At 39.7% G+C, this 16454-nt stretch overlaps 1 protein-coding gene across 1 annotated transcript in view; it reads left to right on the top strand.

Moving 5' to 3' along the window:
* The first annotated feature begins 1032 nt into the window (after positions 1–1032).
* TBC1D8B (TBC1 domain family member 8B) overlaps positions 1033–16454 on the top strand; it is a 72779-nt gene continuing 57357 nt past the window's right edge. The window contains exon 1 of the mRNA XM_052663191.1: positions 1033–1162. Within this exon, the coding sequence (XP_052519151.1) occupies positions 1033–1162 (130 nt within the window). The remainder of the gene's footprint in view (positions 1163–16454) is intronic.

Below are 16454 nucleotides of genomic sequence, written 5' to 3' on the forward strand. Positions count from 1 at the left end.
AGGATTATGTCAGACATTGTAAGTGAAATCGCTTTAGTACATGGTAAGAGAAGGCAATGGCAACCCACTCCAGTACTCTTGCCTGGAAAATCCCATGGACAGAGGAGCCTGGTGGGCTGCAGTCCATGGGGTCGCTAAGAGTCGGACAGGACTGAGCGACTTCACTTTCTCTTTTCACTTTCATGTATTGGAGCAGGAAATGGCAACCCACTCCAGTGTTCTTGCCTGGGGAATCCCAGCGACGGGGGAGCCTGGTGGGCTTCCGTCTATGGGGTCGCACAGAGTCGGACACGACTGAAGCGACTTAGCAGCAGCAGCAGCAGCAAGAGCTCATTAAACGTTAGTTCTGGAGAAGGAAATGGCAACCCACTCCAGTATTCTTGCCTGGAGAATTCCATGGACAGAGGAGCCTGGTTGGTGGGCTACAGTCAATGGGGTTGCAAAGAGTTGGACACGACTGAGCTACTGAACAACAACAAAACGTTAATTACTGCTACAGCTCCTTCCCAGAATGGCCGTTCGTTACTCCCAAATTCCAGAAACTATTTACTACAGTTTAACACCCTCAGCTGTAAAAGGATGAGATGAAACAACACCTCTCTACCCGGGCCTCACTTATTCGCTCCAAAAACCGCTTGAAACTTTCGATTGGCAAAAGCCACTTAACTGGTGCCTGGACTTGCTTTGAAAGGACGCGCACCCAGTTCTCACCCCAATGGATTGTGGGAAGTGTAGTCCCGTGCTCCAGGTGCTTGAATACAGAAAAGCGGGAAGCAAACTACAATTCCCAGAAGGGAAAGGAACAGGACTATTTCCCAGTCGGGCGTTAGCGCTGTGGGAGGGAATTGGCAATCTCGCTGCCTACGTGGGAGAGAAGGGAGGGTTGGGGGAAGTGTGGAAAACCAGAACTCGAGCGGCTGCCGCCTGAGGCAGATTTAGTGGGAGGAGAAGTAGAGGGGAGGAAAAGAGTGGAGGGGTGAGGTGAGGAGGGTATCTGGGTGGCTGCTCCAGGGCGGCATAAAGTTCTTCGCGATGTGGCTGAAGCCCGAGGAAGTGCTCCTGAAAAATGCGCTGAAGCTGTGGATGATGGAAAGGTCCAATGACTACTTCGTGCTGCAGCGGCGTCGGGGCTACGGGGAGGAAGGCGGCGGGGGACTCACAGGTAAGCGGTGGCCGTTACCCCCACCCTCGCTGGTACTTAAAGGAGGTGAGGGACAGTTACTCGTCGCCGCCCGCCGCCTGGTTCTCAGCCCTGGGCGGGGAGGGTGGGGGTGGGTGGGACTCGGATTCTTCTCCCCCTGCCACCACCTTTGCGTCGCCCTCACTGAGTCCTAAGAACGCCTCCCTGGACCAGCAGTAGCTCTTTGGGTGGGACGGCGAAAGGGAGCAGGGGGTTCTTTCTGAAGCCAAGGAAGAAACTGAGGTAAAGGAGAGGCTCTTTCAGAGGCAGAGTACCCATGGGGGAGGGGGCTGGTGACAAGCGTTAGACGTGGGCAGATCGCTTTCAGGCTAGTGATCAGGGCCAGTTCGCAGTTGTGCACTAAACTTTTTCCCACAACCTCCCCTCCTCCCCCATCTTTAGCCACCATCCTGGGGGTTGGGGTGGGGGGTAATTGTGTGGGAGGACGGATGAGGAGAAAGGGAGGAACTCCAATCACATCTAAGGGGATCGGCGTCAAAAGAGAGATTCGGGAGTCGGGGTTGAGCGGGGGGGGGGGGGGGTGGTGGAGAGAGTCTGAGTGCGGGGGGAAGGTGAGGAGTAGGTCTCAGAATTGCTAATTCCTCCCCATTTAGCGTTTTTCACTTTGTCTCCAAGTTTTCGATCCCTGGGATCCCCTCCCAAAGTAACTATTGTACTCGTTTCTCTCTTGAGTGTTTGGCGCTGGCTGCCCTTTCTTTCAGAGCCAAGGTTGTAAAGCAAACCGATTGAACTAACGGAAGTTTCTCTTCCCGCCTAATTCATCCTGCCTTCACTTCTTTGATTTACTAATCAAGAACTCTATTTATGTCTAGTCTGGGTACTTTGCTTTGAGACCAGCCTTCTTGGGCAGGTGCAAACTTTTGGTCACTGGAGAGACCAGAGCTTATTTTCGTGACAACTTCTAGTTCGATATTGTGGCCTTGAAGTGATGGTCCAGGATTAATTCAGCAGTGAGATGGAATGAGAAGGAAGTGTCTCAAAACCCGCTTGTTAGTCCCATCATAGTCTCCTGTTGAATGATGTTCGACAAATTCTTTCATTCATTCAACCTTAAGAGCCTACTGTGTGCCATATGGAATGCTAGTATACAAAGATATTCAGTTCCCTGTCTTTGAAGTGATCATAATCGAGATAAGTGGGAGAGGGTCGGGTTTGAGGGAAATAATCAGCAAACCAGGCAAATTATAATTATGACCTGTAACTGCTAAACCAGGCAAATTGTAATTAGAACCGAATAACTGAAGGCATTGCTTTTTTTCTTCTGTTAAATGGTGTCTACCTCAGAGTTGAGAGGATGAAATGAAAGATTATAGGCACCAAATCAATGTGTATTGTTGAGATGGTGATGAACATGTGCTATTATTTCCTTTTTTTTCAAGATCTGGCTAGTGTGGTGAGAATTCTGAGGTCCTATGGGACATTTAAAAAAATATCTTGCAGGACCTATTCGTCCTATTCAGCTTCTAAAAGAGCCCTCTTGAAAATACCACCACAAAAATTGCCTGATTAAACTTCATGTTTTGCCACTTTATAATTTTCAAAAATTAGAAGTGTTATTTTGCAGAGGAGTCTTTCCATTTAATAGATTTATATATTTTCCAGATTAAAATTTGAGAATCAGTGTTCATAATTACCCAGTGATGTAATTTGCCCATTTGAGTCCATTGAAAACAGATCAGAATATATTTAAAATATATTTTCCAGCCCAGTGTTATAGCATAAAATTTTGTTTCCCCATAATTTTATTTGACCAGAAATTTTCTGTTGCTCCTGTTATGTCACTTTGTTACAACTACTGTATTCCTGAAAAGTAATAGGTAAATCAGATTTTTGAGAATCAAATCACTATTATGTAGTGGTAAATATGTTTTTACTTGTTGCAAATTTTCTTTATATAATCACTCTTTGTTTTATTTGGGTTTTCATTTTACGCTGTAGTGTTTGTTTGTTTGTTTGTTGCCGCGTGACTTGTGGGATTTTAGTTTCTTGACCAGGGATTGAACCCAGGGCCCTTGGCATCGAGAGCCTGGGAGTCATAACCACTGGACCACCAGGGAATTCCTTTCACGTGCTTTTTCTTAAAGCATGCATCAATTGCACCAGTTTCTTGTCTGTCTCCCACCCATTCGCATTTACTCTAGCCCCATCTCTGTAAAAGAAGAGAGGGTTTGTCTGAAGAAATAAACCAAGATTTCTGCCATACCTGTATGATGAGAACAGATATAGCCCCATTTTTGTGATCAGTTCGTATCTGAGCATATTTGTCTTTATCTGTGGTGTGGTAGAATGGTTGAAATTACCACATGAGAGCTACCACTATTATATTTCATGTAAATTAAAATGGATCAGAATGGAGCAAGGAGTTGTTTTTAAGGTTTATTTGGTTCTTTTTGGTCCAGAGCAAAAGTGTGTGCTGATTTCCATGGCTGCTCAATTACTGTATTCTTAAAATTGTGAACCCAACAGCTTTGCTGTGCTTTACCACAAATACACATTTGGATTCACTCTCATAGGAGATTGATTCTGTGCCAGTATAAGCTTGCCTTTGTCCATTTTGTTTGCTAAAATCCAGTGCCACATGTTCCCCCTTTAAGAGTTTTGTTTATACATTTTATTTTAATGAAGAAAATGAACACCTAGAGATGCTAATATTGTACTTTTTTTAAAGATTTCATTTCTTGGCCATGTGATAATTGGCAATAAGCACCACCAATGTAATGAATTTAGCTGTGGATTTGGAGAAGTTAGTTGGCTCTTTTAAAAAAAATTCTAGTAATGGAATTGGATCAATAGAGAACCCTAGGATGGTTTTAGCAGGTGACTAACTTGGAAGTTAGAATTCTGAAGTCCTTTTCTAAATTTTCTGAAACACTTCTAGTGGATATCTTAGCATTTGGTAAGATTACTTACCATTGTATCATACTTAATTGTCCTAGTTCCCAGCAGGGTAGAATATCTTGTGAAAAATTGTTTATACATAAGATTATTTTTCAGATAAAGTGATTTTCATTTAGAGAAGTAATTCACCCTTCTAGATTTTTGCAGTTACCTTGCAGTATTCCTTGTTCCTCCTGGATGATAAGGGTAATGACTTTTCTCTGGCACTTACCACTTGGCTTGATGTAATTAAAAATAATTTATGCATATTTGGCTTATTAAGCACAAATCAACAATTTGCTTGTCAGATGGTAGCTACTACATGAGTGAAATTATGGGGCTACATTCTATTAAGTACTCTAGTATGGGACCTAGGAAGGTCTGCCAATTAGGAAGCTTTAATTTAGATGGTTTGTTGAGAGTATTTTACTCTTTTTTAAAAATTTTTATTTATTTGGCTGCACTGGGTCTTAGTGGCAGCATGTGGGATCTAGTTCCTTGACCAGGGTTTGAACCCTGGCTCCCTGCATTGGGAGCTCAGAGTCTTAGTCACCGGACAACCAGGGAAGACCCAGTATTTTACTCTTGAATTTTCCATATCTGAATAGTGTGAGCAGGTTCTTGTGTGTTGACTGACAGTCTCCTTCAGTAGACCTTACTTTTTTGTGATGTAGAATTAGACTAAGAAATAAAACATGAAAATGGAGGATGTTTCCTTATCCCTTTTTGCATCTTGGCACCACTACTTTGAAATTAAACCATCTGTAAACACTAGAACATGATAATATTTGAAATGAGCTTCCCATTTTATGATATTTATATAAACTTAATAAATCACTATGTGAGTTATCATAAATAAACACACATAAAAATCAATTAGGTAGCCTTTAAAAAAGTTCTTCATGACCATCCCTCAAAAATACAAGGTTTTTCTCTCCCTTTTCCCTATTCCCAACTCAAGGACCCAACTCTGAAAATGTTCTCAAGTTTTCCTTAGCAAAATATTCCTACATTCCATACTCACAAAGGAACCAGCTGATAAAATTTTGGCCTTCCAGATATCTCATTACTGGGACCTGGGTGCTAAATAGTGGCCTTGACATTTCATTTTACATAAGGAAAGATCAACCCTCCCACCCAGTCCACCGCCCCCGCCCCACCACAGTGTAAATTAATAAATAGCATTTTGGCTTATTAAAGAGAAAAATCCCATGGGGCAACCCCTAGGGAGGCAAATCACACTGTATGCTCCCCTCTCGTCTTCCCTTCCTGGAACGTGTATCCATGTGAAATCCAGTAAACAGTTGCCTTTAAAGATCTCATAGAATGATGAAGGACAGCTTTGCAGGAGGTTTTGAGACATAAAGGATTGTTGGTGTCATCACTTTTTCTAGGTAGTAACGGAAGGATTATTGAGTGCATACCTGTGAGCTTCAGGCCTTTCTTCACATACCTGTTAATATACTGCTCTCTTGCCCTTTTTCCTCCCCTGCTTGCTGCTAGGATCTTTCCTCCCTTAAGCGTAGCCTGGGAACCACCACTCCAGTTCACCTTAGGGTCAAGAATCCTCAATCCTCAAGAGTTAAAGTGATAATGATGTGGATTGTGTGCAAAGAGGTTGATTTCTTTTCTTTTTTTTGGTTAAGATATTGGAGGTTTATAATGTAAGTGGGAAATTAATATTTAATGTCAAGTAGATTTTGTTCTAATGAAAACAGAATACTAAGTAGTGATGACACTGACCAACCTTCATTTTTCAAAACCTACAGACCTGTTTGTTCTTGTCATATCATCCAAAGAAATCTTTGAAGGTAATTTTTACTTAATTTCACCTGTATCAAAATGTCCTAGAAAGGGAAGTGAGCACAGTGTGATTTGCCCTCCCCAGGGGTTACCCTCATGAGATTTTTCTTTTAAGTAAGTCAACTACAAGCCAAAATCCATAAATGCATGAATGCACCACCTAGTCCGGTGATTCCATGTACCCCATTAACCCTATTTCCTTTATCTTTCCTGATTCTTTAATATTTTTATTTGTCTGTTTAGTTGTGATTGTTTTATAAAAGCTTTGTCACGTGTAAACTGGGAACAGAACTTATCTTCAGTATCTCATGGCACTGTTATGTGAGTCAATTGCGTTTTGAAACATGAGAAACTGATAAAAAATTTGACACTCATTTATCTGTTGATAAAGGAATGATTTGTTTAGTGGCATTTTTTAATTAATAAATTTAAATTGGAGGATAATTTATTTACAATATTGTGGTGTTTTTTGCCTTACTTCAACATGAATCACCCACGAGTGCACATGTGCCCCCCAATCCTGAACCCCCCTCTCTCCCTACTCCATCTCTCTAGGCTGTCCGGAGCACTGGCTTTGAGTGCCCTGATTCATGCATCAAACTTACACTCTCCATCTATTTCACATATGGTAATGTACATGTTTCAGTGCTATTCTCTCAAATCATCCCACACTCCCCTTCTTCCACATAGTCCAAAAATCTGTTCTTTACACTTGTGTCTCTTTTGCTGCCTTGCATATAGGATCATTGTTACCATCTTTCTAAACTCCACATATATGTATTAATATACTGTATTGGTGTTTCTCTTTCTGACTTACTTCACTCTGTATCATAGGCTCCAGTTTCATCCACCTCATTAGAACTGACTCAAATGCATTGTTTTTTATAGCTGAGTAATACTCCATTGTGTATATGTACCACAGCTTTCTTATCCATTCATCTGCTGATGGACATCTAGGTTGCTTCCATGTCCTGGCTACTGTAAACAGTGCTGCAGTGAACATTGGGGTACATGTGTCTCTTTCAGTTCTGGTTTCCTCGGTGTGTATGCCCAGCAGTGGGATTGCTCGGTCATATGGCAGTTCTATTTCCAGTTTTTTAAGGAATCTCCACACTGTTCTGCACAGTGGCTGTACTAGTTTGCATTCCCACCAGCAGTGTAAGAGGGTTCCCTTTTCTCCACACCCTCTCCTGCATTTACTGTTTGTAGACTTTTTGATGGCAGCCATTCTGACCAGTGTGTGATGATACCTCATTGTGGTTTTGATTTGTATTTCTCTAACAATGAGTGATATTGAGCATCTTTTCATGTGTTTATTAGCCATCTGTATGTCTTTGGAGAAATGTCTGTTTAGTTCTTTGGCCCACTTTTTGATTGGGTTTTTCGATTTTCTGGTATTGAGCTGCATGAACTGCTTGTATATTTTGAACATTAATTCTTTGTCAGTTGCTTCGTTTGCTATTATTTTCTCCCATTCTGAAGGCTGCCTTTTCACCTTGCTTATAGTTTCCTTCATTGTGCAAAAGCTTTTGAGCTTAATAAGGTCCCATTTGTTTATTTTTGTTTTTTTAATATAAATTTATTTATTTTAATTGGAGGTTAATTACTTTACAATATTGTATTGGTTTTGCCATACATCAACATGAATTCGCCACAGGTATACACGTGTTCCCCATCCTGAACCCCCCTCCCTCGTCCCTCCCCGTACCATCCCTCTGGGTTGTCCCAGTGCACCAGCCCCAAGCATCCAGTATCATGCCTCGAACCTGGACTGGAGATTCGTTTCATATATTATATTATACATGTTTCAATGCCATTCTCCCAAGTCATCCCACCCTCTCCCTCTCCCACAGAGTCCAAAAGACTGTTCTATACATCTGTGTCTCTTTTGCTGTCTCACATACAGGGTTATTGTTACCATCTTTCTAAATTCCATATATATGTGTTAATATACTGTATTCGTGTTTTTCTTTCTGGCTTACTTCACTCTGTATGATAGGCTCCAGTTTCATCCAACTCATTAGAACTGACTCAGATGTATTCTTTTTAATGGCTGAGTAATACTCCATTGTGTATATGTACCACTGCTTTCTTATCCATTGATCTGCTGATGGACATCTAGGTTGCTTCCATGTCCTGGATATTATAAACAGTGCTGCGATGAACATTGGGGTACACGTGTCTCTTTCAGTTCTGGTTTCTTCAGTGTGTATGCCCAGCAGTGGGATTGCTGGGTCATAAGGCAGTTCTATTTCCAGTTTTTTAAGGAATCTCCACACTGTTCTCCATAGAGGCTGTACTAGTTTGCATTCCCACAAACAGTGTAAGAGGGTTCCCTTTCCTCCACACCCTCTCCAGCATTTATTGCTTGTAGACTTTTGGATCACAGCCATTCTGACTGGCGTGAAATGGTACCTCACTGTGGTTTTGATTTGCATTTCTCTGATAATGAGTGATGTTAGCATCTTTCATGTGTTTGTTAGTCATCTGTATGTCTTCTTTGGAGAAATGTCTATTTAGTTCTTTGGCCCATTTTTTGATTCAGTCATTTATTTTTCTGGAATTGAGCTGCATAAGTTGCTTATATATTTTTGAGATTAGTTGTTTGTCATTTGCTTCATTTCCTATTATTTTCTCCCATTCTGAAGGCTGTCTTTTCACCTTGCTTATAGTTTCCTTTGTTGTGCAGAAGCTTTTAATTTTAATTAGGTCCCATTTGTTTGTTTTTGCTTTTATTTCCAATATTCTGGGAGGTGGGTCATAGAGGATCCTGCTGTGATTTATGTCAGAGAGTGTTTTGCCTATGTTCTCCTCTAGGAGTTTTATAGTTTCTGGTCTTACGTTTAGATCTTTATTCCATTTTGAGTTTATTTTTGTGTATGGTGTTAGAAAGTGTTCTAGTTTCATTCTTTTACAAGTGGTTGACCAGTTTTCCCAGCACCACTTGTTAAATAGATTGTCTTTTCTCCTTTGTATATTCTTGCCTCCTTTGTCAAAGATAAGGTGTCCATAGGTGTGTGGATTTATCTCTGGGCTTTCTATTTTGTTCCATTGATCTATATTTCTCTCTTTGTGCCAGTACCGTACTGTCTTGATGCCTGTGGCTTTGTAGTAGAGCCTGAAGTCAGGCAGGTTGATTCCTCCAGTTCCATTCTTCTTTCTCAAGATTGCCTTGGCTGTTCGAGGTTTTTTGTATTTCCATACAAATTGTGAAATTATGTGTTCTAGCTCTGTGAAAAATACCATTGGTAGCTTGATAGGGATTGCATTGAATCTATAGATTGTTTTGGGTAGTATACTCATTTTCACTCTATTGATTCTTCTGATCTATGAACATGGTATATTTCTCCATCTATTAGTGTCCTCTTTGATTTCTTTTACCAGTGTTTTATAGTTTTCTATATATACGTCTTTAGTTTCTTTTGGGAGGTGGGTCCTAGAGAATCTTGCTGTGATTTATGTCAGAGAGTGTTCTGCCTGTGTTTTCCTCTAAGAGTTTTATAGTTTCTAGTCTTACATTTAGAACTTAAATCCATTTTGAGTTTATCTTTGTGTATGGTGTTAGAAAGTGTTCTAGTTTCATTCTTTTGCATGTGGTTGACCAGTTTTCCCAGCACCACTTGTTAAAGAGATTGTCTTTTCTCCATTGTATATTTTTGCCTCCTTTATCAAAGATAAGGTGTCCATAGGTATATGGATTTATCTCTGAGCTTTCTATGTTGTTCCATTGATCTATATTTCTGTCTTTGTTAGTGCCATTTTCTTTACCCGAAGAGCAAATAAAGATCTATATTTGTACCATTTTTTTCTGGTAATTACTTTTCCCATGTTGTATCCGACAAAGGTTTGTATAGTCAAAGCTATGGTTTCTCTAGTAGTCATGTACAGATGTAAGAGTTGGACCATAAAGAAGGCTTGAAAGTGAAAGTCACTCAGTGGTATCTGACTCTTTGCGACCCCATGGGCTGTATAGTCCATGGAATTCTCCAGGCCAGAATACTGGAGTGGGTAGCCTTTCCCTACTCCAGGGGATCTTCTCAACCCAGGGATCAAACCCAGGTCTCCTGCATTGCAGGCAGATTCTTTACCAGCTGAGCCACCAGGGAAGCCCAAGAATACTGGAGTGGTTAGCCTATCCCTTCTCCAGCAGATCTTCCTGACCCAGGAATCAAACCAGGGTCTCCTGCATTACAGGCAGATTCTTTACCAACTGAGCTATGAGGGAAGCCCTTAGTGCTGAACTGTGGTGCTGGAGAAGACTCTTGGGAGTCCCTTGGATAGCCAGGAGATCAAACCAGTTAATCCTAAAGGAAATCAACCCTGAATACACATTGGAAAGACTGATGCTGAAGCTCCAATACTTTGGCCACCTGATATGAAGAGCTGATTCACTGGAAAAGACCGTGATGTTGAGAAAGATTGAGTGCAGGAGGAGAAGGGGGCGACAGAGAATGAGATGGTTGGATGGCATCATTGGTTCAATGGACATGAGTTTGAGCAAACTCTGGGAGATGGTGAAGGACAGAGAAGCCTGGCATGCTGTAGTCCATAGAGTCACAAAGAGTCAGGCATGACTTGATGACTGAACAACAACTTATAGAAATTGATTTGGAGTGGTTTTTGTTCAGTCACTCAGTCATATCCAACTCTTTGCAACCCCATGGACTGCAGCATGCCAGGCTTTCCTGTCCTGCACCATCTTCTGGAGTTTGCTCAAACTCAGGTCCATTGAGCCAATGGTGTCATCCAAACATCTCACCCTGTGTCACTCTCTTCTCCTCCTGCCTTCAGTCTTTCTCAGCATCATGGTCTTTTCCAGTGAGTCACCTTTTCGTATCAGGTGGCCAGAGTATTGGAGCTTCAGCATCAGTCCTTCCAATGAATATTTGTGACTAATTTCCTTTAGGATTGACTGGTTTGACTTCCTTGTTGTCCAAGGGACTCTCAAGAGTCTTCTCCAACAACACAGTTAGAAAGCATCAATCCTTTGGTGCTCAGCCTTCTTTATAGTCCTACTCTCACATCCATACATGACTACTGGATGAGCAATAGCTTTGACTAGACGGACCTTTGTTGGCAAAGTGATGTCTCTGCTTTTTAATATGCTGTCTAGGTTTGTCATAGCTTTTCTTTGATGGAGCAGGCATCTTTGAATTTTGTGGCTGCAGCCAATGATTTTGGAGCCCCCAAGAAAACGAAATCTGCCACTGTTTCCACTTCCCCCCTCTATTTGCCATGAAGTGATGTGACTGGATGCCATGATCTATACAATATGCAGTGATAACACTGCAAAATCAAAACAGTGATATTTAACAGGACTTAGACTAAAATAGCAGGACAGCATTTCTTTTTGATCTGTTATTGCCCCAAACCCAGAAGTCCTCAGACAGTGCTTCTGTAGATACAAGCATCACTTGTCTTTCTGAGTGGTGTCAAAGAGTGTGTGTAACTCTAGTTGTCTTTGTTATATTTTTCAAAACATAATACTTGAAGAAGAAATAACCATTCAGCTGGTGAAAGGCCATGCTTCTGGTGGGCAGCTGTGGAAGGAGTATGGATGTAAAATAAGCTAAAAATTAATAAAATAAAGGGGACTATACTGTTTCCCATGTTGCTGTACAGCTATGACATGGATTTTATATTACTTTTATGTTAGAAAATCTGCCCAGTTTTCCTTCTTTTGCTGCTGCTATATGAGCACTGCAGATAAGAGTGAATCCTAAATATGATATTACAAGATGCATTCACTCAACAGATAATTACCAAGTGACTTCTAAAAATCAAGCCCTGTTTTAGGTGCTACAGATAACAGCAGTGAGCAAAACAAAATCCCCGTTTTCATGGGGCTAACATTTTAGTTGAGGGAGGCAAATTAATATATGGCTGGTAGCAGTAAACGCTATAAAAAAAATCAAGTAAGGTATGGTAATAGAGAGGGGAGAGGATTGGTAGTTTAGATAATTGTGGTTTAGGAATGCTTCCTTAAGGTGACCTATGAGTAGAAACCAGAGGGACTAGAGTACATGAGCCAAGCCGATAATTTGAAACAGACTGAATATACATAATTCTGTCTAGGAATTTCACTGAGAAAAGAAGCAGAGAAATGGGTGGTAGCCGGCTACTGGTTTGGGTGTTGGGTATACAGTGGTGAATAAAACAAAAATAGTTTATACCCCCACAGACTTTATAATCTGGTAGGACAGACACATAATAAGTAAGCAAGCAAATATATAATTATTGGGATAGTCAGTAATAATATCTGCCTGATGTGAGTGGCTTATGAATAGTCATGCATGCCGAGTATTTGAAACTCCCAAAGCAATTTTCCAGGGCCAGATCTGGTATAAAGTATGCTTTATCTAATTTCCTGTTAAATGATACAAAGATTTCCTAAAAGCAGTGATTAATAACAATAGGTGGTATTTTGGTGGCAGAATTCCAGCATGACATCTGTGGAGCAACTTGTCAAAAGCCAGTTTGGATTGTTTTTTAAAATTAAATCAGCCTTCTCTCAGCACTAACAAGATCTGGGATGTGGCTTGGTAGAGAGGAATAATATGCTAGTGCAGAAGCAAAAGATGGCAGTTGTTGGGGATACAGAAAGTACTCCAGATTCACTTATTTGTGGCTGAAAATAGGAAACTCAAGATATATTGCCCTTAGTAACCAGACGGGTCTGTTGAAGAGCAATGCCTTCATCTATAGAAGAGGAAAACCTGGAAAACTGGAGATAGAAAATCAAAAGGACTTGAGAATGAAACCTTTGTTGTTTTTTGTCTCCACTGCCCTTTGAATTCAGTCTAGATGGTTTTGTTTTTTCTTTCACTCCAGTATAAAAAAGTGAACTTTTAAAACAAGAGGTAATCACATTTGTTGATTTTTATCCTTAAATTAGTTGCCCTCTTGTTTTAAACTGACCAAAATCATAGCCAGCTTTAGATCTTCTAAACAATGTTTTTAAAATACTGTACTATATATGAGTTTCCATTTGCTGCCACACTTGCTTTTTGCTTTGCCCCTAGGAATTCAGATGTTGTTATTTTCTTTAATTTTCTGAGGGTTATTCTTTTTGCGCCTTGATGCATAAGTTTTGAAGTGTATTAAGGTGCTGTAAATAAAGATGGTAACAATTCTCATATTTCTCTGATTTAATCTTTAGAAGTATAACTGTATTTAATGGATAGTTCTTATATTCTTTTTTTCCCTATGACTTTGTAATCTGCCATTTATGCTCAGTTACTTACCTTTACAAAATTCTAAATCCTTTAATGAAACAAAGCTTTATTTTCAGTTAGGGAAGGAAATGAGTGCTTATGTATATCTAGTTTTCAAGTAAATGTCTGTAAAAAATGCAAGGAGAGGGAAAATAAGGCAAGATAATTATTTTTATTAACTTTTCTAAAGCTTTTAGTGTAAAGTTGACAGCTTTCAAAATGTCAACTATGTCTGTTGGATTACTGTAAAAGAAGAGTTCACAATCTTGTTTTAAGGACTTAGAACTGGCAGCAAAAGCAGTAGAAAGAGGAAGACCTATGGCCTTTACTGAGAACATTACTTTCTCCTATTTGAATGTATTTCCTACTAAGTTTACCAATTAGTTTGTTCATCAACATTTAATGAACCTGAGATTATAAAAAATTCAGTAAAGGTGTACTTGTTTGACTTTGTAAACCTGGCAACTGAAGACAAGATACAGAATCCATTATAAAGTTTCAACAGTCATTTCTATGGCCAAAGTTGATAATTGAGTGTTTTACTTAGAATGGAAATTAAATGTTCTTTGTATTAGGAAGTGCATTTTAATAACTTCTGCAGCTGGAGCAGTGTTGCCTTACACAATGTCCTCAATCTAGTGTACAGGCAGAAAAAGCCACTTGTCAAATGAAAGTGTACTAAACTAGCACATTGATAATGAGTACCAAGCTTTGGCTATTTTATAGCGTCCCTTCCTCCAACACTCAGCCTACTTGTTCATATTATTATTAATCTAATATAAGAAAAAAATGTTTATCAAATTTGCAGGTGGCTGAAAATTGAAAGTAACAGTTAATACCATAGATCAGTTTTCTCAGTACTGACTGCATGTTAGATTCAACTGAGAACCTTTTTAAACAAACTAAATGACACTGGAGTATTTATGGGTAAAATGATATGATATTTGGGATTTACTTTAAAATACTCTAGGAGGGAATAATGATAGAAGATTGGCAAACTGTTGGTAATTATTGAAGTTATGTCATGGGCACCTAGAAGTTTCAGTTTATTATTCTCTTTTTGAAAGTTTTTATAAAACACAGTTAAGGAAAAATAGAATGCCTGGGCCCTACCCCAGATGCATTAAATTAGAATCTTCAGGCTATAGTGGTTTTAAAAGTTGAGCTTGAGTAGTTTGTAAAACTCCTCCAGGGCTTACCTGGTGCCTCAGTGGTAAAGAATCTGCCTGCCAATGCAGGAGATATGGGTTCAATCCCTGATCGCGGAAGATCTCACATGCCCCAGAGCAACTAAGCCCTTGTGCCACAACTATTAAGCCTGTGCTCTAGAGCTACTGCTGCTGCTAAGTCCTTCAGTCGTGTCCGACTCCGTGCGACCCCATAAACGGCAGCCCACCAGGCTCCCCTGTCGCTGGGATTCTCCAGGCAAGAACAATGGAGTGGGTTGCCATTTCCTTCTCCAATGCATGAAAGTGAAAGGTGAAAGTGAAGTCACTCAGTCGTGTCCAACTCTTCAAGCTAGGGAGCTGCAACTACTGAGCCCACGCACACTAGAGCTTATGCTCCGCAACAAGAGAAGCCACCACAATGAGAAACCCTCAAACCACAACTAGAGAGTAGCCCCCACTTGCCGCCACTAGAGAAAAGCCTGTGGAGTGATGAAGACCCAGCACAGCCAAAAATAAAATACATTAAAATAAATAAATCTTAAAAAAACCCCTCCCCCAAATGATTCAAACTTGCAGTTACAGTTGAGAATCACTATCATGGAAAATAAAGTCAAGATTCAGATATATCTGGACAAGTTAGAAGCTCAGTTGAAATCAATGAGATGAAATTTAACATAGGTAAATGTAAACTGTATTTATGGGTTTTTTTTTTAATCAACTGTACAGGACAGAGAATACCTAGGTTGGTGCTTGTGTTTGTGAAAAAGGTCAAAGTAGGTTAATTTATCACAAGGGTAGTATGATGATAATATGACATCATGACTAGAAAGCTAGTATGATCTTTGACAGCATTAATAGAACCATGTAGCCTACAGTATAAAAAACCTCCATTTGTTCAGATCTTATCTCATATTCAGATTTGAAAGACACATTTTATGAGACTTTAATGAATAGGTATGTTAAGAGAAATAATAAGAGACTCAGACAATCTCTTACAACAAACAGATGAAAGAACTAGGTGTATTTTAAGCCAGGAGATGAGAAGAATAAGCACAGGGAGACAAGAGAACTATAATCATATTAATAATATTTGAAGGCCTACCATATTGAATAGAGCATATATTTTGTATGGCTCCAAAGTTGCAAAAGTAGTATTTACCCTAAGGAAGACCATCATTTTCTATTTTTTTTATTTTTTTATTTTTTTTAAGTGTGTAAGAAATACTTTCATTTTTCTATCTTAAAGGTTAAAAAAATGTTCATTTCAGAAAATATGTATAGGTGTGAAAAAGAAAATAATGACCACCTATCATCCTGCTGCCCAGAGATAACCACTCTGGGCTCAAGTGCAAAATGATAATGCAGGGGGAAGAAGAAAGAAAATGTACAGGGCTCTGTGTTAAAAAGTATTAAAGCAAGCATGGGGCCCTTCTGGCATGAGGCCCTATGGATAGGTCATAAGCTCATGAAGCCAGCTTGAATTATATAACATCTAGAAATTTACAGTTCACCCTTGAACAACATGGAGTTTCAACTGAATGGGCCCACTTTATGTGGCTTTTTTCCCCAATAAATACAACAGTATTATACAGTCTTCAGTTTGTTGAATCTGCGGATGTGGAGCTGCAGACATGGAGGGCTGACTATGAAGTTATATGCAGTTTTGACTTGCGTGGGGGTCGATACCTCTAACCTCTGCGTTGTTCATGGGTCAATTGTAAAAATATTTTAGGAATAAGTTTCTAATTAGTAGAAATTCCCACCAATGCAATAGGCTGCCTTGGGATAACTCTGGAGTTAAAAAGGGAAAAGCTAGGCTTCCAATCAGGGATACTATAGAATAGATGAATGTGTCGGTGGTTGGACTATATGTATGACATGCTAGGATATTTTTTCATCTCTGACATCAATCATGCTCTATCTCTATCCATCCAAAAATAATTGGTTCAGGAACAGTTCATTACCTGCAAGTTGTCTGTTTTCTAAAATCATAGAACTTTGCTTTTTGTTATCTTGCTGTATCATTTAATAAAAAATATTTCATATCAACTATGGTGATGGTTTCTTTCAGAAGTTTGTTGCTATTTATCTGGCAGAGTGCTATAAACTGCACAGACCTTTAACAGGGTGTAGAACATTACCTTAATCAGCTATAGACATTCAAAAAATGATTTGAGTTTCTTGATATTT

The sequence above is a fragment of the Budorcas taxicolor genome, chromosome X (assembly GCF_023091745.1).
Source record: "Budorcas taxicolor isolate Tak-1 chromosome X, Takin1.1, whole genome shotgun sequence".
NCBI classification, from domain to species: Eukaryota; Metazoa; Chordata; class Mammalia; order Artiodactyla; family Bovidae; genus Budorcas; species Budorcas taxicolor.